This window comes from Cnephaeus nilssonii, assembly GCF_951640355.1.
Source record: "Cnephaeus nilssonii genome assembly, chromosome: 6".
Taxonomy (NCBI): domain Eukaryota; kingdom Metazoa; phylum Chordata; class Mammalia; order Chiroptera; family Vespertilionidae; genus Cnephaeus; species Cnephaeus nilssonii.
The window spans coordinates 100,358,106-100,382,844 of NC_137077.1; the positions used below are offsets into that span (position 1 = coordinate 100,358,106).

The 24,739-nt window shown below is 40.3% G+C and overlaps 1 protein-coding gene across 5 annotated transcripts in view; it reads left to right on the plus strand.

The window, feature by feature from the left end:
• The window catches only part of FRY (FRY microtubule binding protein), a gene marked incomplete at its 5' end in the record, with an annotated part of 648,830 nt that overhangs the window by 497,058 nt on the left and 127,033 nt on the right, over nucleotides 1-24,739 (plus strand). For all 5 annotated transcript variants that reach the window (XM_079773965.1, XM_079773964.1, XM_079773962.1 and 2 more), the window contains 6 exons: nucleotides 2,885-3,492; nucleotides 4,485-4,582; nucleotides 4,992-5,162; nucleotides 8,187-8,327; nucleotides 12,010-12,189; nucleotides 13,880-14,041. In XM_079773965.1, coding sequence (XP_079630091.1) covers nucleotides 2,885-3,492; nucleotides 4,485-4,582; nucleotides 4,992-5,162; nucleotides 8,187-8,327; nucleotides 12,010-12,189; nucleotides 13,880-14,041 — 1,360 coding nt within the window. The remainder of the gene's footprint in view (nucleotides 1-2,884; nucleotides 3,493-4,484; nucleotides 4,583-4,991; nucleotides 5,163-8,186; nucleotides 8,328-12,009; nucleotides 12,190-13,879; nucleotides 14,042-24,739) is intronic.

Consider the following 24,739-nt stretch of genomic DNA (forward strand, 5'->3'; position numbering starts at 1 on the left):
CTATGTTCTCCTCTAAGATTTTTATGGTTTCCCATCTTACATATAAGTCTTTTATCCATCTTGAGTTTATTCTTGTGTATGGTGTAAGTTGGTGGTCTAGTTTCATCTTTTTGCATGTTTTTGTCCAGTTTTCCCAGCACCATTTGTTGAAGAGACTGTCTTGACTGCATTGTGTGTTCTTGCCTCCTTTGTCAAATATTAATTGACCATAATGGTGTGGGTCAATTTCTGTGGTCTCTGTTCTGATTCATTGGTCTATATCCTTGTTCTTGTGCCAGTACCAGACTGTTTGGGTTATAATGGCTTTATAATATAGCTTGATATCTGGTATTGTGATCCCTTCAAGTTTGTTCTCCTTTCTCAAGGAGAAACAATTGCATATAAATTTTTTGGAGTATTTATTCTAGAACTGTGAAATATGCTGTTGGTATTTTAATAGGGATTACATTGAATCTGTAAATTGTCTTGGGTTGTATGGACATTTTAATGATGTTAATTCTTCCATGAACATGGTATAGGCTTTCATTTGTTTGTATCATCCTCTATTTATTTTATCAATGTCCTATCATTTTCCAAGTATAGGTCTTTTACCTCCTTGGTTAAGTTTATTCCTAGGTATTTTTTTAATTGTTGTTGCAATGATAAATGGGATTGCTTTTTTCGTTTCTCTTTCTGAGAGTTCATTATTAGTGTATAAAAATGCTATTGATTTCTGGATGTTGATTTTGTATCCTGCTACCTTACCAAATTCCTTTATTAGGTCTAGTAGTTTCCTGGTAGAGTTTTTAGGGTTTTCTATGTACAATATCATGTCATCTGCAAATAATGACAGTTTTACTTCCTCCTTTACAATTTGGATGCCTTTTTCTTCTTCTTCTTGTCTGATCACTGTGGCTAGGATTTCCAGTACTGTCCTATATAATAAAAGCCTAATATGCGAAGTGTCCAGTTGTCCAGTCAGCCATTCAATCAATCAAAGCATAATATGCTAATCATATGCTAAGGCCATTAAACCGCTTGCTATAATGTGCACTGACTACCAGGGGGCAGACAGTTGACCGGTTGACCAGTCACTATGATGTGCACTGACACCAGGGGGCAGATGCTCCAACCAGAAGGTTAGCTTGCGGCTGGAGTCTGGCCTATTGGGACTGAGCGAGATGGACCGGACATGCCCTAAAGCCCTCCTGCGGTCCCTGCCTGGCTGGCCAACCTCCCACATCCCTCCCCGGCCCTGATCGTGCACCATTGGGGTCCCTTGGCCTGGCCTGCACCCTCTCGCAATCCAGGATCCCTTGGGGGATGTCAGAGAGCTGGTTTCGGCCCAATCCCACAGGCCAGGCTGAGAGACCCCACTGGTGCACAAATTCATGCACCAGGCCTCTAGTGTTGAATAAGAGTCGTGAAAGTGGACATCCCTATCTTGTTCCTGTTCTTAGGGGAAACGGTTTTAGTTTTTGCCCATTGAGTATGATGTTGGCTATAATCTGTCATATATGGCCTTTATTATGTTGATGTATGACCCCATTATTCCCACTTTGCTGAGAGTTTTTATCCAAAAAAAAAGGGTGTTGGATTTTGCCAAATGCTTTTTCAGCATCAATTAATGTGATTTTTGTCATCCAACTTGTTTATGTGATGTATCACATTTATTGATTTGCAAATACTGTACCAGCCTTGCATCCCCAGAATAAATCCCACTTGGTCATGGTGTATGATCTTTTTAATGTATTGCTGGATCTGGTTTGCTAATATTTTGTTGAGGATTTTAGCATCTATGTTTATCAGGGATATTGGCCTGTAATTCTCTTTCTTTGTAGTGTCTTTATCTGGTTTTGGAATTAGGCTAATGCTAGCCTTGTAAAAAAAGGTTGGAAGTGTTCCTTACTCTTGTATTTTTTTTTAATAGTTTGAGTAGGATATGTGTTAGTTCTTTGAATGTTTGGTAAAACTCTCCTGTGCAGTGATCCAGACCAGGGCTTTTGTTTGCTGTGAGTTGTTGTTGTTTTATTACTGCTTCAATTTCATCCATAGTTATCAGCCTATTCAGGTTTTCTGACTCAGTTTTGGAAGATTGTAAGTTTTCAGAATTTTGTCTGTTTCATCCAGCTTGTCCATTTTGTTGGGGAAAAGTTGTTCATAGTATTTGCTTACAATCCTTTGTATTTCTGTGGTGTCCATTGTTATATTGCCTCTTACATTTCTGATTTTATTTATTTGGGTGATCTTTCTTTGTTTCTTGATGAGTCTGACTAAAAGTTCATCAATCATCAATCTTGTTTATCTTTTCAAAGAACCAGCTCTTGGATTTATTGATCTTTTGTACTGTTTTTTTAGTCTCTGTGTCATTTATTTCCACTCTGATCTTTATTATATCCTTCCTTCTACTTTCTCTGGGTTTTTCTTACTGTTCTCTTTCATTTAGTTGTAGGGTTAGATAGTTTACTAGTTCATTTTCTTGTTTCTTGAGTTGGCCTGTAGTGCTATGAACTTCCCTCTCAGAACTGCTTTTGTGTGTACTATAGGGTTTGTTGTGTGTTCATTTTTATTTGTTTTCAGAAAGTTTTTAATTTCTCCTTTGGTCTCTTTCATAACCCATTTATTATTTAATAACATGTTGTTTAGCCTCCATGTGTTTTTTGAGTTTTTTATTGTAGTTGATTTCTAACTTCATGCTATTGTGATCTGAGAAAAAGCTTCGTATTATATCAATCTTCTTGAATTTGTATAGATTTGTTTTGTGTCCTAATGTATGGTCTATCTTTGAGAATGTTCCATGTATACTTGAGAAAAATGTATATTCTGTCGTTTTGGGGTTAAAGGGTCTATAAATTTTGGTTAGATCCATCTGATCTAGTGTGAACATTTTTATTTTTATACCCAGTTCTTCATCACCAGATTTAAGCTCTAGCACTAAACTTACAGCAAGCAGAAAGAGCACAGGACAACTAAATGTGAACTCTGGAACAGGCAGTGGCAGCACAGCAACTGCAGAACGGAGCCGGCATCAGAGAAGCTTCTCTGTGCCCAAGAAGTTTGGTGTTATCGACCGATCCTCAGACCCACCTCGGAGTGCCACACTGGACAGAATTCAGGCTTGTACCCAGCAAGGTCTCTCCTCGAAAACCAGGAGCTCATCCTCCTTGAAGGACAGCCTCACAGACCCATCACACATAAACCATCCAACCAACCTGTTGGCCACCATCTTTTGGGTCACAGTGGCCTTGATGGAATCTGATTTTGAGTTTGAATACCTCATGGCCTTAAGGCTGTTGAACAGACTTCTGGCTCACATGCCACTCGATAAAGCTGAGAATCGAGAAAAACTTGAGAAACTCCAGGCACAGCTCAAGTGGTCAGACTTCTCAGGGTTACAGCAGCTGCTGCTGAAAGGGTTCACCTCCCTCACCACCACAGACTTGACCCAGCAGCTTTTCAGTTTGCTGACACCAGTGTCCAAAGTATCCATGGTGGACTCATCCCAAGCCATCGGTAAAGGAAATGCATTCCCTAGCTTACAAATCTGGTATTTAGTCCATGTTTAGCTAATAAGAAATTATGGGCTTACTGCTTTTAGCAGCTCTTCTTAGAAATGGTTTGTTGGGAATAGTTTATTTTATCTTTTAAAATTTTATATAATGTAAGTCATAATTATTTATATTTTAGAAGATATTTTTAAGGCAATAGTATAAAAGGGGGCAGAAGAAATATATATATATGCTATTGGAAATTTCTTTATTATTTTCATATCAAACTGCAGATACTACAGTTTATTCCATTGCTCTTGTACAAATATTATTTCCCTTTTTTTTAACTCCTAAATCTTTTATTTTTCTTAAATTTTCTTTTCCTCTTGAGAACTTTCTTGAATTAAGCCAAATCAACAAATTAAATTTTTAAAATGTTTTTATTGATTTTAGAAAAAGATGAAGGGAGAGAGAGAGAGAGAGAAATATTCATCAGCTGCCTCCTGCACACCCCTACTGGGGACAGAGCCTGCAATTCAAGCATGTGCCCCGACTGGGAATCGAACAGGCAACCTTTCTGTGCATGGGATGATGCTCAACCAACAGAGCCACAATGGCCATTGCAACAGACTAGATTTTTAATACTATGGAATGTGGCCCAGGATTCTTTTCATGGAGCTAGATGTTATCTCAGTGGTGCTAAGCGAATCCTCATCATTTTAAAGAGCCTTTTTGATTACATGAATGAAACTTAAATGATTCGCCTAGGTCCTCTTATACAAGTTTTCCCTAACCTATGTTTTCTGATAAAATTTCAAACCAGGGCTTCCATTCATTTTATTCTGCTTTTTAAATTTTTGGTTGTACATTTTTCCGGGATTTTGTTAGATCACATTGAAGCTGCTTCAAAAGACTGTATTTGCATGGCCTCAAAATTAAATCTGTAATGTGCTTTCCACTATTAATAGCCAAAATGCACCATATTCAGCCATCTCCATTATATCCTCTCTAACCCAGGGTTTCCTTTGAATGTCCTGTGTCTCCTGCCCCAGCTGATTCAGCACTTTGAAAACCCAAATCAGTTCTGTAAGGATATAGCCGACAGGATTGCGCAGGTATGGCTTACATTTCTGCTCAGACAGACCCATTCAGGCCTCCCAGAAGGCCCACTGTTGGACAGAAAGTACCAGGCTTGGACATGGCAATGAGTTTCATAAAACCCGAAAATAATAACTGATAGTGCTCATCATTAACTTCCTGGGTGGCTGATACATACTCTCTTTTGGTTTCATTATTGAAAAAGCAGGTAGAAAGAATTTGTGAAAATTATATTACTAAGATAAGCACTTCCACAGCCTATAAAAAAAATGTGTGTGTGTGTGTGTGTGTGTGTGTGTGTGTGTGTGTGTGTGTGTGTGTGTGTGTGTTCTGTTTTCCTGACTGCTGGGACTGATTCTGAAATTGCTGACATTTCTTCCTATTCATCAGGCCATTCTATCCCTGATTGATTTTCCTCTCCTTAAGGTTTGTTTGGAAGAGAAGAATCCCAAACTTTCCAATCTTGCACATGTCATGACTCTTTATAAAACACACAGCTACACAAGGGACTGTGCCACCTGGGTCAACGTGGTCTGCCGGTACCTTCATGAAGCATATGCTGACATCACCTTGAACATGGTTACCTACCTGGCAGAGGTAAGCTCTTTGATTAAGGATAAAATCTATTATAGTTTCCCTAGATACAATATTTATATGGAACTGATAATAAGACTTCATTTATTCCTTTTATGTTGGAATCATTTTAAATTCTCACAACAACTAGTGATATAGATATCTATATATATATAAAAGGCTAAGCGACCGTCCAACTGTCCCACCAGTAGCTATGATGCGCACTGACCACCAGAGGGCAGACGCTCAAATCAGGAGCTGCCAAGCTGTGGTGACTTGGCAGCAGTGGTTCTCGGTTGACGCACCCCAGAACCAGAGAGGAGGGAGCCCAATTCCGGGATGCATCACCTAAGAACCACCCTCTCACAATCCGGGACCCCTCACGGGATGTCAGAGAGCTGGTTTAGGCCCAATCCCTGCAGGCCAGGCTGAGGGACCCCACCTGTTGGAGGGACCCCGCTCACCCCACAGATGCCCTTCAAGCTGCAGCACCACCCCATGTATGACCAGACAGGGACCACAAGAGGTTTGGCCCATTTCACCCAGTCCCGCCCTGCCGGCACCTTCTAATTAATTTCCTTTCAATGAGCACACATCCGTGTACTGGGGCACTACTTATTATAATAAAGAATATAGATGCCCCCACAGCTTAAATTCTTCTTATTGCACTAACATCTGTCAGCACATGGCAACAAGAAAACTTTATCCTAATTACTTTCAGTGTTTAAATCTTATTTAAGAAGTCAGTATGTGGTTTGATATGTTTAATGGTTGTTTCCTCTGAACTAGTTCACAAAGCATACATTTTAAAATAAACTTTTTATCTTCACCTCTTATGTTTGCTTTTAAAAATGGAATGAGATTTTTGTCCTCCTACAAATGTGTTTCTACTCTGATTTTGGTGTACATTGGTGCTGAGAATACACAGTATACGGGACAAGGGATGACATGTATTCTGTTTAGCAGCTCCAGTGCACAAGGTCAGGAATTCTGTGAGGAAATGACTGAGAGCAGCTCCTTGTTTAGCATTTTCAGTATTGCTTTTCATTTGGGAACATGCATTTGTACCTCTGCCAGGGCCTTGTCAGAAGTGGTGAGGACAGCCCATTCTAATTTTAGTTATGTCACCCACTCAGAGTCCAGATAGGTTAAAGAATCAATCACTTTCTGAAAGGCTCCACAGGACTGAAGGCCTCTGCCTAGAAGAGGGCAGTTGTTCCATCATTTATTGTTAATCCTGCAGAATTTTGATTTGTGATATGTGTCCAAAATATGTAATCTGTACTCAGCTGTCAACAACCCTGATTTATTTGCTCATTTCCTCCCATCCCTGGCACTCATAAGTGCCACCTGGCTGCTTCTGATTATCACCTTGGTCACATCTGTCCCCGCAAGAGTTGCTAAGCCAGCACATGCACACCTCAGATTGCAGGAGTACAGGATAACCCGTGCAAATGCTCTGCTTACAAAGGCAGGTGGTGCCTATCTTTACAAAGGTGACATGTGAAGTAGCAAGGAGACAAACTTATTTAGATTGCTAGACATAAAAGTTTCAAAAATATAAAAGAGATGTGATATATCCATACAAAGGAATATTGGGATTTAAAAATGAATGAAATACTGACACCTGCTACAACATAGATGAACCTTGAAACCATTATACTCAGTTAAATAAGCCAGGCACAAAAGGACAAATATTACATGATTCCACTTATATGAAGTATGTAGAAAAGGCAAATTTATAGAGACAGAAAGTAGAATAGTGGTTACCAGAGGTTGGGGGCAGGAGTTGATGAAGAGTTACTGTTTTATAGTTTCAATTTGGGATGGTGAACAAATTTTGGAAATAAATTGTGGTGATGGCTGCACAACAAAGTGAATGTACTTAATGCCACTAAATTGTGCACTTAAAAATAGTTAAAATGGTAAATGTTATATATATTTTTTACCACAATAAAAAATAAGTAGCCCTGACCAGTGTAGCTCAGTTGGTTAGAGTGTCATCCCATGCACTGAAAAATTACTGATTTGATTCCCTATCAGGGCACATGCCTAGGTATCGGGTTTGGTACCAAGTCAGGGTACGTATGGAAAGCAATCATCAATGTTTCTCTCTCTTTCTCTCCCTTCCTCCTAAAATCAATGAAAAGCATATCCACAGGTGAGGATTTTAAAAAGTAAAAATGGATTGCCTAATTTTTTTTCAGCCCTTATCACAAATTGTCACCAACATTTTTATTATGAATTTAGCACCCCACCATTTATAATATATAATAATTTCTATTACTCACATGTTCTTACAGCTGCTGGTCATGCACATACATATAACTTTATGTAGTTGTGGTTAGTATTTCCATTGAACCTGCTCTGGTCACTGAACATTGACTCTGTGTGTGTATGTCTATGTGCTGACATAGCTCACCTGATGTCACTTTGAAAAACTGTGGAATTCTATCAGGTTAATGTAACACAATTTGCTTAACCCGTCTCCCTTTTGTTGCTTGTGTTCATATTTTTTTTCTCTTACAAGTGGTCCTTTTATGTAGACTTTTTATCAGGTCATATTTGGATCATTTCTTCTGGGTCCGAGGTGTGGGTAAGCAGATTCGGGGCCAACAGTACCCCAGCACCAACCTAACCCATGCCGATCCCGTGAGGAATTGGGCTCCCTCCTCCCTCCTCTCTGGGTCTGGGGTGTGGGTGAAGCATACTCGGGGCTGACAGTGCCCCAGCAGCAACCTAACCCATGGCTGATTCCAGGAGGAATTGAGCTCCCTCCTCTACTGGTCTGAGCGTCTGCCCCCTGGTGGTCATTGCATGTCATAGCTACCAGGTGAACAGTTGAATGGTCAGACGGTCACTTAGGCTTTTATATATATAGATATTCAGATCTGCCTACATGACCTTTGGTAATATCTTCATTTCTTCAGTAGTTAGGATTCTTTCCCCTTGTGGAAATGTGCAATCATGAAAGTATTGGGAAAGGTTGGTGCTTCTGTGTGAAAATCTGGCATCAAACCAACTGAGGCTGTGCCTTGCCTCCCGCAGTTGCTGGAGAAAGGCCTCCCGAGCATGCAGCAGCCCCTCCTCCAGGTCATCTACAGCCTGCTCAGCTACATGGACCTTTCAGTTGTTCCTGTAAAGCAGTTTAACGTGGAAGTTCTGAAGACCATCGAGAAATATGTGCAAGTGAGTATTTAAATAACTGCACTATGAACCAGGGAGTCATTACAGAAGAACTGAGGACTTGCATGTAGCTTGTACTTGGCCACCCATTTGAGTATTCATTGATATTCTAATACACTGAGACAGTAAAGAGTGATAGCTGACCACACCATAAGTGGCACACTGAGAAGATAGACAGGACCAGACCCGGATAAGTTTCTTCAAAGGACACACTTATGCCTCTTGGGGTTTATGGGTTGGATATTAAAAGCACACACCTAGCTGGGAGGGCAGAGCCAAGGAGAAAGGGAGAAAAAACTTGCATGTACCTGGTTCTAGACCAGGTGTTTCAACATGCAAAGAGTGACTTCAGTGGTTCAAATTAAAATTGAGGGTACTAAGGTTAAGTAACTTGTATAAATGTACTTGAAAATACTACAACAAATAAACCAAAGAAAATGTTGGGATAAATAAATCAAAATGATTAAATGTACATGGGGGTTCATTTTACTGGTCTCTCTGTTTTGTGTACATTTGAATATTTCTATAGTCTTTTAAAAAAATTTAAGACCACCTTGTTCCACCATACACACGAATAAACTCAAAATGGATTAATGACTTAAATGTGAGACTCAGAACCATAGAACTCCTAGGAGAAAACATAGGCAGTAAAATCTCAGATGTTTCTCATAGCAATATTTTTTCTGACATATTGCCTCAGGCAAGGGAAACCAAAGTAAATAAATAAATAAATAAATAAATAAATAAATAAATAAATAAATAGGACTACATTAAACTAAAAAGGGTTTACAAATTAAAGGAAACCATCAACAAAATGAAAAGACAACCTACTGAATAAGAGTACATATTCTCCAATGATACATCTGATAAAGGGTTAAAATCCAAAATTTACAAGGAACTCAGACATTTAACACCAGAAAAACAAACAACCTAATTAAAAAGTGGGCAGAAGACCTGAATAGACTCTTCTCCAAAGAGAACATACAGATGACCAATAGGCATATGAAAAGATGCTCAATGTCACTAATCATCAGAAAAATGCAAATTAAAACCACAAAGAGATAACACCTCACACCTGCCAGAATGACTGTCATTAATAAATCAATAACTGAGTGTTGCTGCAAATGTGGAGAAAGGGAACCCAGTTCACTGCTGGGGGGAATGTCGATTAGTACAACCACTGTGGAAAGCAGCCTGAAGTTTCCTCAAAACATTAACAATGGAATTGCCTTATGACCCTGAGATTCCACTCTGGGAATATATTCAAAGAAAACCAAAACACTAATTCAAAAAAATATATGTACCCCTATGTTCATTGGAGCGTTATTTATAATAGCCAAGATTTGGAAGCAGCCCAAGTGCCCATCAGTGAATAAAAAAGCTGTGCTACATTTACACAATAGAATATTACTTGGTCACAAAAAAGAAGGAACAGCATGGATGGAGCTGGACAGTATTATACTAAGTGAAATAAGCCAATCAGAGAAAGAAAAATACATATGATTTCACTTATATGTGTAATCTAATGAACAAAACTAACAAACAACATAGAAACAGACTCATAGATACAGAGAATAGACTGACAGCTATCAGAGGAGAGAAGGGTTTGGGGGGTAGGTGACGGATTAAGTACTACAAATTGGTAGTTGCAGAATAGCCACGAAGATGCAGTTTGCAGCCTGTGGAATATAGTCAGTGGTGCCAAGATGACTGGGTGTGGGGCCAGGCAGGTGCTTCGAGTAGTGGGGGCACCACTCTGTAGAGACCATAGCTGTCTGGCCACTTTGCTGTAGATCTGAAACTGGTATGGAAGGGTATTGAATACAAACTGTGATTAAAAAATAAAAAGAATATTTTAAAAATGAAAAAGAAACTAGCCCCAAAGTCTTAGTCTGGATATGGTGGAGCTGGTATTTGAACCCAGGTCCACCTGGTTCCAAAGCCAGTGCCTGTTTCCTTGTACAGGCACCCTTCCTAGCAGGACATTTGCTGAACACCTACAGAATGATTCTTCAAAGCCTTACCCAAGACTACTGGAAAAATAAAAGGAAAGCAAAAAAAATTTTTTATTAATGTTTTTTTCTTTAAGTGCCCATCAGCAGATGAGTGGATTGAAAAACTGTGGTACATCTACACAATGGAATACTATGCTGTGGTAAAAAGGAAGGAATTCTTACCATTTGCAACAGCATGGATGGAACTGGAGAGCATTATGCTAAGCGAAATAAGCCAGTCAGAGAAAGATAAATATCACATGATCTCACTCATTTGTGGAATATAATGAACATAAACTGATGAACAAAAAAAAATTATTTTAAGAAATATTAAGAGAGAAAACAGACTAGAACAAGTTTCTAGAGCCTGGAAGTTAATATGAAACATATGACCACAGACTAAATATCAGGGGCCCCAGCCCATGGAGAGCAGTGCAGGGTCACCATGGGGTCAAGGTGGGAGGGCCAAGCTCAGGAGCATAGACATCCTACTTGCCACATCTAGTCAGGCTCTATTTTGCTTCAGGAGTATACTTGGTGAGTTTCAGAGTTCAAGGGCAAATGCTAGGATTTCTCTGGTTAAAGTCATTGACAAAACCACTCAGTGTCATTTTAGACATTTATTTCCATCTTTATTTCACCAGTCTCATTAGTTGCCAATATTATTTAATGCTTAAAAGTGATTTCCAAGCTTTTTTTTTTCTTCCATTTTTTCAGGTAGCATTGCTCCAATAATAGTTGTGCGATGTGGTAGGCATTGGATAACACTTTCTCACTTCACAGCACTCATGGAAGACAGAGGGTTAGTTAACATTTTCCTACTAATCACCTGTCCCATTTCATGGCTTTATTGGGCTGCATATCCTATCCTAATACTATGGGCCATCTCTGGTACTAGATATCTTAAATAGTAGCTAATTTCACACTCAAACCGTGACCTCTCTTGTGCAAACTGAACAGCGAAGGAAATATGCTTTATATTATGTGCTTTTATCCCAAAGCCTAGGCAAATAATAATAATAGCTTTTATCAAATTGGCTTATGTATGTTCAAATTTTTTTTGTGGGAAAAGGACTTCAGTCAGCCTGGGGGTTGTCAGGGAGACAAAGATGGTAAAACAAAGTGAGTTTTACAGGAAGATAGGAGTCTGATGAGCCAATAAAGAGAGGAAGGACATTCCAGAACAAGGGAGATCACCCTATAGGCCAGTGGTTCTCAACCTTTCTAATGCCACGACCCTTTAATACAGTTCCTCATGTTGTGGTGACCCCCAACCATAAATTATTTTCGTTGCTACTTCATAACTGTAATTTTGCTACTGTTAATGAATTGTAATGTAAATATCTGTGTTTTCCAATGGCATTCAGGATTGTTTGGGGTTTTTTGTGTTTTGTTGTTGTTGTTGTTGTTGTTGTTGTTCTTTTTGATATTCAAATTAAAGAGGCACCACATGAGCAAAAATGGTACTTTATTTTAAAATGCATTTATTTGAATATGGACAAAAGTGGTCTTTTTTTATTTGCCTGTTTCCTAAATGTAGGTCATCTTCTATATAAATAGTGTTTTTATGAACTTCCTGCACTGTTTTAAATCCATGAATTCTGAATGGTCATGAGACATTTCCGTAGCTAGTGTTATCAGTTTTTAAAAATGAAATTACTATTAACCATTGAATGTTTTATTTCCCTCAGAGTGTTCACTGGAGAGAAGCTCTGAATATCTTGAAGCTGGTGGTTTCTCGGTCGGCCAGCCTCATTTTGCCTTCCTACCAGCACAGTGACCTGTCAAAGATAGAAATACATCGAGTATGGACCAGCGCTTCTAAGGAATTACCAGGGAAAACTCTGGACTTTCACTTTGACATTTCAGAGGTATGTTAACTGTTTCTGTAAACTTTAGCACTAATATATAGTACAAAGGTCACAAGTAAGGTGCCTGAGCAAGAGAAACTTTAACTGTATGTTTGCTTCCAATGGAGACTTTCTTCTAAAGCCTGACTTAGCTTGTTTTTGAAGAACATGTGGAGTGTCAGATTCACTGGGGCTCTCAATTGACAGCTTTTAAAAACAGAAGCTAGCCCTGGTTATATAAAAACTGATTTCTAAAAAGATAACTATAAAAAGAATGATCTTCAGCATTTTAAACCTCACCCATTCCTTATCTGACAACTGTCCTGTCCTTTCTCTATATCGGTGACCTTGTTCCCAGACCAGCTAATGACTGAGATATGCAGGAATACAGAATTTGCCTTTATAGTTGCTTCCCCAAGCCATACTGCTTTTTAAACTGCAAAATTATCTAAATTCTTACCTTTGGGGAGAGGGGAGTGTTTAGAATGAGGGGTGGGAGGACTAGTGAACCAAGCTAAAGACTTGGGGGGGAAAGAGAGGGCAGAAAATAGTAGATTTATCTGCCAGTTCAGGAATGAGCCTTCTGAAGACCTGTACTTAACCATTTTACTCTAAAATGCAAAAATACTTCACTTTCCTGTGTCGCTTACCCCATGACTCATAAGTCCCCCAAAGCTGAAACTATGCTCTGTGCATTTTTTACATTGCTAGAAGGGAAAAGCTATCTTTACTCTTTGACTTCAGCTTATTCTCTTCCAAAGAGGTACAGAAAACATGCAGCCAGTCAGCTGCATGCCCAAGGGACCCAGCTATTCCAAAATGATGGGCCTTGGTGTAGAATCATCTATTGGCTTCTGCTGCCCCCAGGTGTAGGCCCATGAACTGGTCTCTGTGCAGGACACCTCCTTGGCACTAAAGCTTGGGACATGCTGCCCACAACCACTGCACTCCAAGACTCTCAGGAAATGAAATTTCTAAAGTGGTGCCCAAGTACCTGTCCCTGACCCCATTCGTTTACATAATTGAAAAGATACAAATAACTTAAATAAATGTTTAAATAATCTAGTATATAAAGGTTGGGAAGAAGGGAAGGACTTTTGGTCTTTTCTTATTGTTAATTCTCACCTGAGGATATTTTTTTCCCCATTGATTTTCAGAAAGAGTGGAAGGGAGGGGGAAAGACAGAGAGAGAGAAACATCGATGTGAGAGAGACACATTGGTTGGTTGACTCCCTCACGTGCCCTGACTGGGGCAGAAATTGAGCCTGCAACCAAGTGAGGTACATGCCCTTGACCAAAATTGAACCCAAGGCCCTTCAGTCTAGTGGTCAACACTCTAACCACTGAGCAAACCAGCTAGAGCAGGACTTTTGGTCTCTTGTTATGACTACAAGAAATTCTTTCAAGCTTAAACACCTGACAACTGATTTTGTTTTCCTGAATGTTTTCCTTTATCAGTGGTTTCTAAAGAATGTTTGAGAACAAGCAATTGGATTTGTTTTCAGCTGCTAAAGAGAGTGGGAAAATATTGAAGATGCAAAATGACTCAGAATATGTATTTGAACATTAGAAAAATGAGCCTAATGTAACATTGAACTTCTCTAATTTTTCATCAAATAAGCAGTTCTTGGTTGCTGCAGGGTAGAGCAATTCCGTACACCAAAGAAGTGTTAATGAGATAGAAGAACATGTGCTTTGTGTTCTTTCTAAGACACCAATCATCGGGAGGCGATATGATGAACTGCAGAACGCTTCTGGCCGAGATGGAAAGCCCAGGACTGTGGCTGTCACCCGGAGCACATCCTCCACCTCATCAGGCTCCAACTCCAATGTCCTCGTTCCTGTGAGCTGGAAGAGGCCCCAGTATTCTCAGGTATAGAATCCTGGACTTGCAGGATTGGAGGGGAGCCTGGGGACTGACTGAGCCAATGGCCCATGTGATAAGGGATTCCTCCGCTCATCATCCTGACCTTGCCCGTTGGGCATCACACCAGTGGTAAGGATCTTAACAGCATTACAAGGGAACCTATTTTCTAAAACAGCTCCTTACATGGGGTTGGAGTCTGACACCTTGTTGATTTGATTCACTAGTCCTATTCTCTTAAAGCAAGCATGTCAAACTCAAAGGCTAACACGGGCCAAATAAATAAGGTTTAAGTTTATGTGGGCCACAAAAAAACAAAAGCTTCAATTTTCATAGAAACGTAGGTTTATTTTGATAGAGACATGCTGAATAGAAGGGCTGAAATAAATAAGTAATCATTAACATAAAATAATAGAACATTTTAATAGAAATTAATATTTTTTCTTGAACATTAACTTACCAAACACTGGATAACTGCACAAATTAATAAGCATAAGGCAAATAAACCTATTTTTCTTGTTCTCCAAAAGCGAAATATTTCCTATTGTGCACACCAAATAAGTCAGTACAAGACTAATGACATGGCAATCGACTGCTAAAATATTCACTGCTAGTATTAGTGGAGAGAAATGGTGTGCCTGCATGTAAGGCATGTAAGAGAAATGAATCCAACACAATTATAGTAACCAGTCGTTAGCAAACGTTGTAGTTCGTTATTAATAATTATGTATAACAGGATATTGTAAAAATTAAGTTACGAAATTTTTATTAAAACGTTTCTTACATGCCGTTATATTGGCTGGGCCGCAAAAATATTCATTGTGGGCTGCATGGTGGTCCATGGCCGCGAGTTTGACATGCTTGTCTTAAAGACTTAGAAAGCGAAATCTGATCTCTTTCACGTGGTGGTCCTTCCAATATTTAAAGAAGCCCTGCCCCCTCTGCCACTTACCCAAATGAGTCCTCTCTTCTCCAAATAATACAACCTTCATTCTCTCAATTAGTTCTCTATGATGGCGACGCATCCAGTGAGATTCTGGCTACTGTCCTCTGAGCATGCTCTCCACTCAGGGTCCCTGTGCACAGTCTGTGTAACACAGAGCAAAGCAGCTGGCTGCCAGGTCTCTCTGTTATCACAGCCTAAGAGTATTCACTCCGTAAGTGCTTCCATGACAGTACTAATGCCATTGCACAGTTAAGTAAAACCCTGCTTCATAGGGCTCTTTTGGTGACATGTGACAGAAGCTCAATGAAAAATACCTTAAGTGGAAAAGGAATTTATTAACTTAGGTGTTTTAGCTTCAAGCACAGATAGATTCTAGTATACCAATTCAGAAACTGGATCCCTAGACTCTCTCTCCTTCTCACTGTCTCTACCCTCCCTTCCCAGGCCTGGCACTGCTTTCCTCTCTGTTGGCATCATTCTCAGGCAGGCTCTTCGTATATTTCCATGGTCTTTGGCTCTGAAGATTTCAGAAGGACAGAGCCTTTCCCTGGCCACACTAATGGCAGCTAGAAAAAGGACTTGCAGGAGAGATAGGAACCAAGATAGTGGCATAGATAGTAAATACTGGTACTCGCATCCTCCCACAACCACATCAAAATTACAACTAAAATACAGAACAACCATCATTCAGAACTGCCTGAAATCTGGCTGAATGGAAGTCCTACAACTAGAGAATTAAAGAAGAAAGCACATTGAGACTGATAGGAAGGGTGGAAGCATGGAATGAGCTGGGCTGACATCCACATGTGGTGTATTTTTAATCAGGAGGGTTACCTTGACTGTGGAGGCCTCCCGTGAGAAGCAAGAGGTCCCAGTCCCACACCAGACCACATGGTTCCAGTGCTGGAAAGAGAAGTCCCATAACTTTGGGCTATGAAAACCAGTGTGGATTGTGGCTGAGTGACACGGAAGGTTGCTGGAGTCCCAGGTGTTCCTCTTAAAAGGCTGTCCATAGACTTACTCAGACTCACTCCCTCTGAGCTCCAATACTGGGGCAGCAGCTTGAAAGGATCCAGGGACATACAGGGAGGAACTAAATTGTCTGGCATCAGGGCAAGAACTCAGAGTAGCTTTTTCTCAGACAAAAGTGTTAAGACCTCCCACCACCCCCACAAAGCTGACTGACAGGTGCCATATCTGAGTCTCCACCACTGTTTGCACCACCCTGGTAATTCCCTAAGATCCCACCCACCCCACCCAATATGCAGCCCCACCCAAGCTATTTGCAATGGCTTTTCTATAGAATGGCCTGTCCTGGCTCAGGCTTCAGATGTTCCTAAAATCTCTCAAACAACAGCAGCTGGACTCAGTGTGCCCCATACATCTCAATAAGTGGCCCCAGGCCCAGCACTAGCAGCAGCTTGCCTTGCTTCGCAGCTTGGCCTCTCCTGGGTATCTCTAAGCCCAACATAAGTAGCAGCCATCTGTAGATTACTCTGCAGCTTGTGCTGGGTAGCCCCAGGCAGGACACAGGCAGTGGCTAACTTTTCCCTTCCAGGGAGGTCCCAGAGCCAGTGAACCTCGTGAACAGCTTCAGACCATGCCAGATTATAACTCTACCACACCCATGAGCCACAAACTCAAGGGAAGACTCAGTGAGCACCAAACCCCCATGAAGCAAGTCTTTCTCCATAGGGTTGTCTCCTGCATAGAAGCTTTTCTACTGTAGTAGCAGCTGATCCTCACAGCCAACTGGCCTAGGGGGTCAATCCCTCCCAATTCCACCAACAGCAATCAAGGCTCAACTATAACAAAACACTGCACACAGTCCACACAGGGGTACACCTAGAGGGGAGGCTGAGCCACTGGGTCCTGCAGGGTACCTACTACACAAGGCCAATCTACCAATTCCAGGAGACATAGCAGCTCTACCTAATACATAGAAACAAATACAGGGAAGCAGCCAAAATGTGGAGACAAAGAAACATGTCACAAATGAAAGAACAGTAGAAATCTCCAGAAAAAGAAATAAATGAAATGGAAGCAAGAAAACTACCAGATACAGAGTTTAAAACAATGGTTTATAAGGATGCTCAAGGAACTTAATGAGAGCTTCAAGGAACATAGTGACTACTTCAGGAACTTAGTATTTCAAGGAAATTATTGAGAACATCAATGACATAAGAAAGGGCCAATCAGAAATGAAGGATACACTGACTGAAATGAAGAATAATTTACAGGGAATCAACAGTAGAGGAAGCTGAGAATCAAATCAGTAATTTGGAATATGAGGAAGCAAAAAGCATCCAATCAGAAGAGCAAAAAGAAAAAATAATCCAAAAATATGAATATACTGTAAGGAGCCTCTGAGACAACTTCAAGTGTACTAACATCTGTACCGTGAGGGTGCTGGAAGTAGAAAAGAGGGAGCAAGAAATTGAAAGCCTATTTAAATAAATAATGACAGAAAATTTCCCCTAACTGGTGAAAGAAATAGACATACAAGTCCAGGATTGCAGAGAGTCCCCAACAAGATGAACCTAAAGCGGACCACACCAAGACACATCATAATTAAAATGCCAAGGGTTAAAGACAAAGAGAGAATCATAAAAGCAGCAAGAGAAAAGCAGTTTAGTTACCTACCAGGCAGGTCCCATATGACTATCAGCAGATTTCTCAACAGAAATTTTGCAGGCCAGAAGGGAGTGACAAGAAATATTTAAAGTGATGAAAAGCAAGGACCTACAACCAAGATTACTCAGAAAAGCTATCATTTAAAACTGAAGGTCAGATAAAGAGCTTCACAGACAAGAAAAAGCTTAAGGAATTCATCACCGTCAAACCAGTATTACATGAAATATTGAAGGGTCTTCTTTAAGTAGAAAAAAAAAATTTTAAGATAAAAAATATGAACAATAAAATGGCAATAAATACATATCTACCAACAATTTAACCTAAAAATCAAAATGAACAAACTAGGAATCTAATGAATAAAATAAACTGATGAATAAAATAGAACCAGAGGCATGGAAACATGGAACAGACTGACAAATCTCAGAGGGAAGTCGGGGGTGGGGTGGGGGGTAGATTAACCAAAGAACTTATATGCATTACCCTTGGACATAAACAATAGGATGGTGAAGGCCTGGGGCAGGGTGGGATCTGGGTGGAGAAGGGGAAGGTCGGGGGGGGGGGGGGTGAAAGGGAGAGATATCTGTAATACTCTCAACAATAAAGATTAAAAAAATAAATAAATAATTTTTAAGTTATAATGAAAAAGAAATAAAGACTTGCAGCTTATGTGAGGGAGACAGAACCCCACTTACAGGGAGAGGGACTGTCCCCAAGATAAAATGAAGACCAAGTGAGCACTAGGAAGGAAAAATACTGTTCACCCAGTAGGACTCACCTTCACTCCTAAAGGTTAAGGAAATGGATCACGTAGCAGTGCCTGCTGGAACATAGGTGGTCATCACTGAGTGTCCACTGAGTTGTTGAATAGGGAGCCTACCATAGTTCATTGGGGATTTGGCAAAGAGAAAGAAATGTACAGCCCATTCCACATTCCTCTATATCGATTTCTTCCTGAGATTATAAAATGCCCGCTAAAACTTAGGAAAAGATGCAGAGGCTTGAAGGGGAGAGTGGCTGTGATCAGAAGCCTAGCTTTACCTTCAATCGGGAAGAGTCGTATAACAACCACAACACCTAGGGGCCATCTGTGAACCCACAAACACCGGGTCTCAAGCAGCGCAAATACAGGGACTCGGATGAGCTCTGCACCTTCTCACAGAAAGATCATATTTCACCCAGAGAAAGGTGAGGTCTGCGATCCAGGCTGGAGGAAAAAACGCGTGCAGCGGGATATAGAGGTTCAGAGGAAGTCTGTGCCCCACAAAATCCGCGGCCCTTGGGGCCAGGGTAGTCCAAGAATGTGGAAGGGGGTCCATAGGGCTGCTGACAGAAGGGAACTCTAGAAATCAATCCATAGCTGGGCTGGGCACAAAAAGGCAGCCTGAAGCTTTACCAGTAAACCAGCTGTGCGGTGCCAGGGGGAAAAGACGTGCACAGAGACATGAGCAGAGTCACACGCAGTGCCGGGGCGAAAAAGTCGTGAGTTCGCACATTTACTCTGGCTCTTTTTTCTCTTTAAATCCTTGCTTTTGATTACTAAGCCCAGTACATAGGATCACCCAATTAAAAACACTCTCAGAGACTGCAGGGGAAAGTTGTTTTTGTGGATCTCGGCGGTCAGAGCGGGGAGAAACGATCAGAAAACCAGCTCTGAGGCAGTCCATACCCCCAAACCAGTATTAAGTGCAGCAGGGAAAACAAATTCTAAATACTGGGTAGACAGGACTTATAGCCCTGGATGTCAAAACAGAAACACTGCCACCAAGGGGTTGAATCACAAACTGACTCTTGTGTAAATACAACCACAGGCAGGCTGAGTAACAAAGACATACTGCCTGCTTGAAAACAAGATTGTTCCCTGTGACACAGAGGACCTGTGGAATGCAGGGAACTTCAATACTGTCCTGACTACCTTACAGGAAACAGGCATGCCAAACAGAACAGTAGAGGAAGTGAATGACCTTCACTACTCCACATTTTTATTTTTTATCTTTTACTTAAGAAACTATTTTTTTATTTTTTTCTCACTTGATTTTACCTTTTTAATTACTTAACTTTTAATCAGTATTATTACTACTATTATTTTACCTTTTTTAAAGTTTCATTTTATTGTCTATTTTATTTTATTTTATTTTATTATATTTTATTTTATTGTGGGATTAGTGTTCTACATTCTATTTTCATTTTTCCTTTAGCATCATTTTACTCTATCTCAACTTCACCTTTATGCCAACACTCTCTTCCTCACTTTTCCCCTTTTGTTGTCCTGTTTCTCTTACCCTCTTCCTGCTTTAGATTTTCCCTACTCCTTCTTTTTAACCCCTGTTAAAAATTCATCCTACTTATATATCTAATTTCCAATCCCCTGTTCCAAGTTCATAAACACTTCTCTCTTCTCTTTCTTCATTATCCAATTTTTTTCTCTTTTCCTTTTTTTGTTTTTTTGTTTTTTGTTTTTTATTTATGTTGTTTTGTTTTGCCCTTCTTTCTCTCTGTCCTATTGTTGTTGTTAGTTTGATTGTTGATTAGATTGGGGTTTTTTGTTTGTTTGTTTAATTGTTTCTCTTTTTTTTTTTGCTTCAGTTTTTCTTCTCCTTGCTTGTTATTAGTTGTTGTTTGTAGTTTGCATTCATATCTGGGTGTTAGTTGTTTGCATTTTTTTTGCATTAGTTGTTGTTCTATTGGGGTTTTCTCCCCATATGAATAGGTTTTCCCCTTCTTTTTTATTCTCTTTCTATTCTATCTTACTTTTTTTTCCTTTTATCAATATCATTTTTGCACTCTTTTTTTTTTTAATCCCCTAATGCTCTTTTCTGTGGTGGTCACCTTTATTTGGGGTTATTAGTATCATCAATACATTTTTGTTCAGTGCCTCGTTTGTTGCCATGATATTTTTTATTCTACATAACCAGACACCCAGAGAGGAGAGATCATGGGGAGACAAAGAAACAGCCCGCATATGAAAGAAAAGGAGGCATCACCAGAAAAGGAAGTTAAAAATGGAGGCAAACAACATGTCAGAGAAAGAATGCAGAGAAATGGTCATAAGGTCACAGAAAATGTTGGAAGACAAATTCAACAATATGTGTAAGAACCAAGCGGAAATGAAGAAGAACCAAGAAGAAATGAAAAATGACATCGCTGCAATAAAGAACTCAATAGAAAGCATCAATAGTAGACTAAAAGAAGCAGAGGACTGCATCAGTGAGCTAGAAGACAAGGTAGGAAAAAATACCCAAGCAGGGCAGCATCTAGAAAAAAAGTTTAAAAAACAAGAGGAGAGCCTAAGGGAACGTTGGAACAACATGAAACGAAACAACATCCACATAATAGGGGTTCCAGAAGGAGAGAAAGCTGAGCAAGGAATAGAAAACCTGTTTGAAGAAATACTGACAGAAAACTTCCCTGATATAGGGAAGAAAAACTCACACAAGTCCAAGAAGCTCACAGAGTCCCAAACAAAATGAACCCCAAAAGACCGACACCAAGGCACATCATAATTAAATTGGCAAACACCAACAACAAAGTAAGAATCTTAAAAGTAGCCAGAGAGAGACAGAAAGTTACCTACAAAGGATCCCCCATCAGACTAGCAACTGATTTCTCAACAGAAACACATCAGGCCACAAGGGAATGGAATTAAATATACAAAGTCATACAAAGGAAGGGTCTGAATCCAAGAATACTATACCCAGCAAGGCTATCAATCAAAATTGAGGGGGAAATCAGGAGCTTCACAGACAAAAAAGGACTAAAGGAGTTTATCACCAACAAGCCAACAATGCAAGAAATGCTAAAGGGTCTCTGTAAAAAGAAGAAATAGGAAGCGAAGAAGGAACACAGGCATAAAAAATAAAAATGGCGACAAACAAGTACCTATCAATAATAACTTTAAATGTAAATGGATTAAATGCCCCAATAAAAAGATTTAGGGTAGCTGAGTGGATAAGAAAACATGACCCATATATCTGCTGTCTATAGAAAACCCACCTCAGAAAAATGGACTCACAAAGACTGATGGTGGAGGGATGAAAAAATGTATTTCAGGCAAATGAAAATGAAAAACGCTGGGGTGGCAATACTTATATCTGACAAATTAGATCTCAAAGTGAAGGACATAACAAGAGATAAGGAAGGCCACTTCATAATACTAAAGAGAGCAATCCAACAAGAAGATATAACTCTGGTAAACATATACACACCCAATACAGGAGCACCCAAGTACATAAAAAAAAACTTCTGGAGGATATTAAGGGAGAGATTGATAGCAATACAGTCATAGTAGGGGACTTTAATATCCCACTAACACCACTGGACAAATCCTCTAAACAAAAAATCAGCAAAGAAATATCAAGCCTAAATGACACACTAGATCAGATGGAATTAATTGACATCTTCAGAACATTTCACCCCAAAGCCACAAAATATACATTCTTCTCAAGTGCACATGGGTCATTTTCAAAGATAGACCATATGCTAGGACACAGGCAAAGTCTCTTCAAATTCAAGAAGGTAGAAATCATATCAAGCATCTTCTCAGATCACAATGGCATAAAACTAGAAATCAACTACAATAAAAACAATAAACAAAATAAAACACCTGGAGGCTAAATAGCATGCTATTTAACAATGACTGGGTTACCAGAGAGAAAAAAGAAGAAATATAAAAAACATCATGGCAACAAACGACAATGAAAACACAACAATCCAAAAATCTATGTGACACCGTGAAAGCACTGTTGAGAGGGAAGTTCATAGCTCTATAGGCCTACCTCAAAATACAAGAAACAATGGTAATAAATCATCTAACCTTAAAACTCAAAGAGTTAGAAAGAGAGCAACAAGAAAAACCCTGCGTGGGGAGAAACTAAGATGGCGGCATAGGGAAACACCTAAACTGCTGCCTTGCACAACAATTTCAAAACTACAACTAAAAGACAAAACGAACATCATCCAGAACTACAGGAAAGCTGGCTGAGTGGAAATTCTACAACTAGAGGGAAAGAGGAAAGCACAAAGAGAATCAGAGGAGCTGCAAAAGGCTGAGGTATGGAGACACGTGCATCGGCAGCTGAGTGCCTGGCTGGCTTTCTCTAGCGTGAAGGAGACAAAAGCTCCCGACTGCGCTGAACCCCAGTTCCGACTGCACTGAACCCCAGATCTGGGCAAGACCCTGGGGATCCAGGCTTATATGGGGGGAATCTGGATTGTCAGGCGAAACTCAGGGGAGCCGCGAAAAGTAGAGGTCTGGAGGCATGCGCGCGAGTGCGTAAAGAGAGGACTGACTGCTGAATGTGCCACTGGCTTTCTCTAGCAGGAAGGATACAAAAGCTCCCAACTGCGCTGAACCCCAGTTCCAACTGCACTGAATCCCAGATCCGGGCGAGACCCTGGGGATCCAGGCTTATACGGGGGGAATCTGGATTGTCAGGTGGAAACTCAGGGGAGCCATGAAAAGCAAAGGTCTGGAGGCGTGCGCGCGAGTGCGCAAAGAGAAGACTGACTGCTGAATGTGCCGCTGGCTTTCTCTAGCTGGTGAGAAATGGAAGCTCCCCACTACGCTGAACTCCAGTTCTGGGCAAGAATCTGGGAATCCAGATTCATTGGGGAAGAAACTGGACTGTCTGGCAGCAGGCGAAACTCGAGGGCGGCTACTCTTAGAGTTGCTTGCAGCAATTACCGAGGGACACTGAGACCCAGGGGCCTCATAGGGCAGGGCTGACGGGAAGCCAAGACTGTCTGCTCAGCCCTGAGACTCTGCCCCATCCAAGCTGAGCACAGAGACTTTTGCAATTTTGCAAGTCTTGTCTCATAAGGCTGTCTCCAGCACAGAAGTTCTCCTATCGTAGACACAGCTGATCCTCACAGCCAACTGACCTGGAGGTCAATTCCTCCCAGTGATATCAACAACAATCAAGATTTAATTACAACAAAGCTGTACACACAGTCCACAAAGGGGTGCACCAAGAATGTCCACCTCAGGTAACTGGGGAGGCCAAGCCACTGGGCCATATAGGACACCTAGCACACAAAGCTACCATACCAACTCAGGGAAGCAGCGAAAATGCAGAGACAAAGAAACAGATCACAAACGAAAGAAATGGAGGAAAACAAATGACTGGATATAGAGTTCAAAATCATGGTTATAAGGTTTTTCAAGAATTTCCTAGAAAAGGCCGATAAATTTAGTGAGACCCTCGAGGATATGAAAAAGGACTAACTACAAATTAAACATACACTGATAGAAATAAAAAATATTATACAGAGACCCAACAGCAGACTAGAGGAACGCAAGAATCAAGTCAAAGATTTGAAATACAAAGAAGCAAAAAACACTCAACCGGAAAAGCAAAAAGAAAAAAGAATCCAAAAATTTGAAGATAGTATAAGAAGCCTCTGGGACAACTTCAAGCGTACCAACATCAGAATTATGGGGGTGCCAGAAGAAGAGAGAGAGAGAGAGAGCAAGATACTGAAAACCTATTTGAAGAAATAATGACTGAAAACTTCCCCCACCTGGTGAAAGAAATAGACTTACAAGTCCAGGAAGCGCACACAACCCCAAACAAAAGGAATCCAAAGAGAACCACACCAAGACACATCATAATTAAAATGCCAAGAGCAAAAGACAAGGAGAGAATATTAAAAGCAGCAAGAGAAAAACAGTTAGTTACCTACAAGGGAGGACCCATACAACTGTCAGCTGATTTCTCAACAGAAACTATGCAGGCCAGATGGGAGTGGCAAGAAATATTCAAAGTGATGAATAGCAAGAAACTACAGCCAAGATTACTCTACCCAGCAAAGCTATCATTCAGAATTGAAGGTCAGATAAAGAGCTTCACAGATAAGAAAAAGCTAAAGGAGTTCATCACCACCAAACCAGTATTATATGAAATGCTGAAAGGTACTCTTTAAGAAGAGGAAGAAGAAGAAAAAGGTAAAGATAAAAATTATGAACAACAAATACATATATATCAATAAGTGAATCTAAAAATCAAGTGAATTAAAAACCTGATGAACAGAATAAACTGGTGAATATAATAGAATCAGGGGCATAGAAAGGGAGTGTAGTGAAAATTCTCAGGGGGAAAGGAGTGTGGGGGGTGTGGGAAGAGACTGGACAA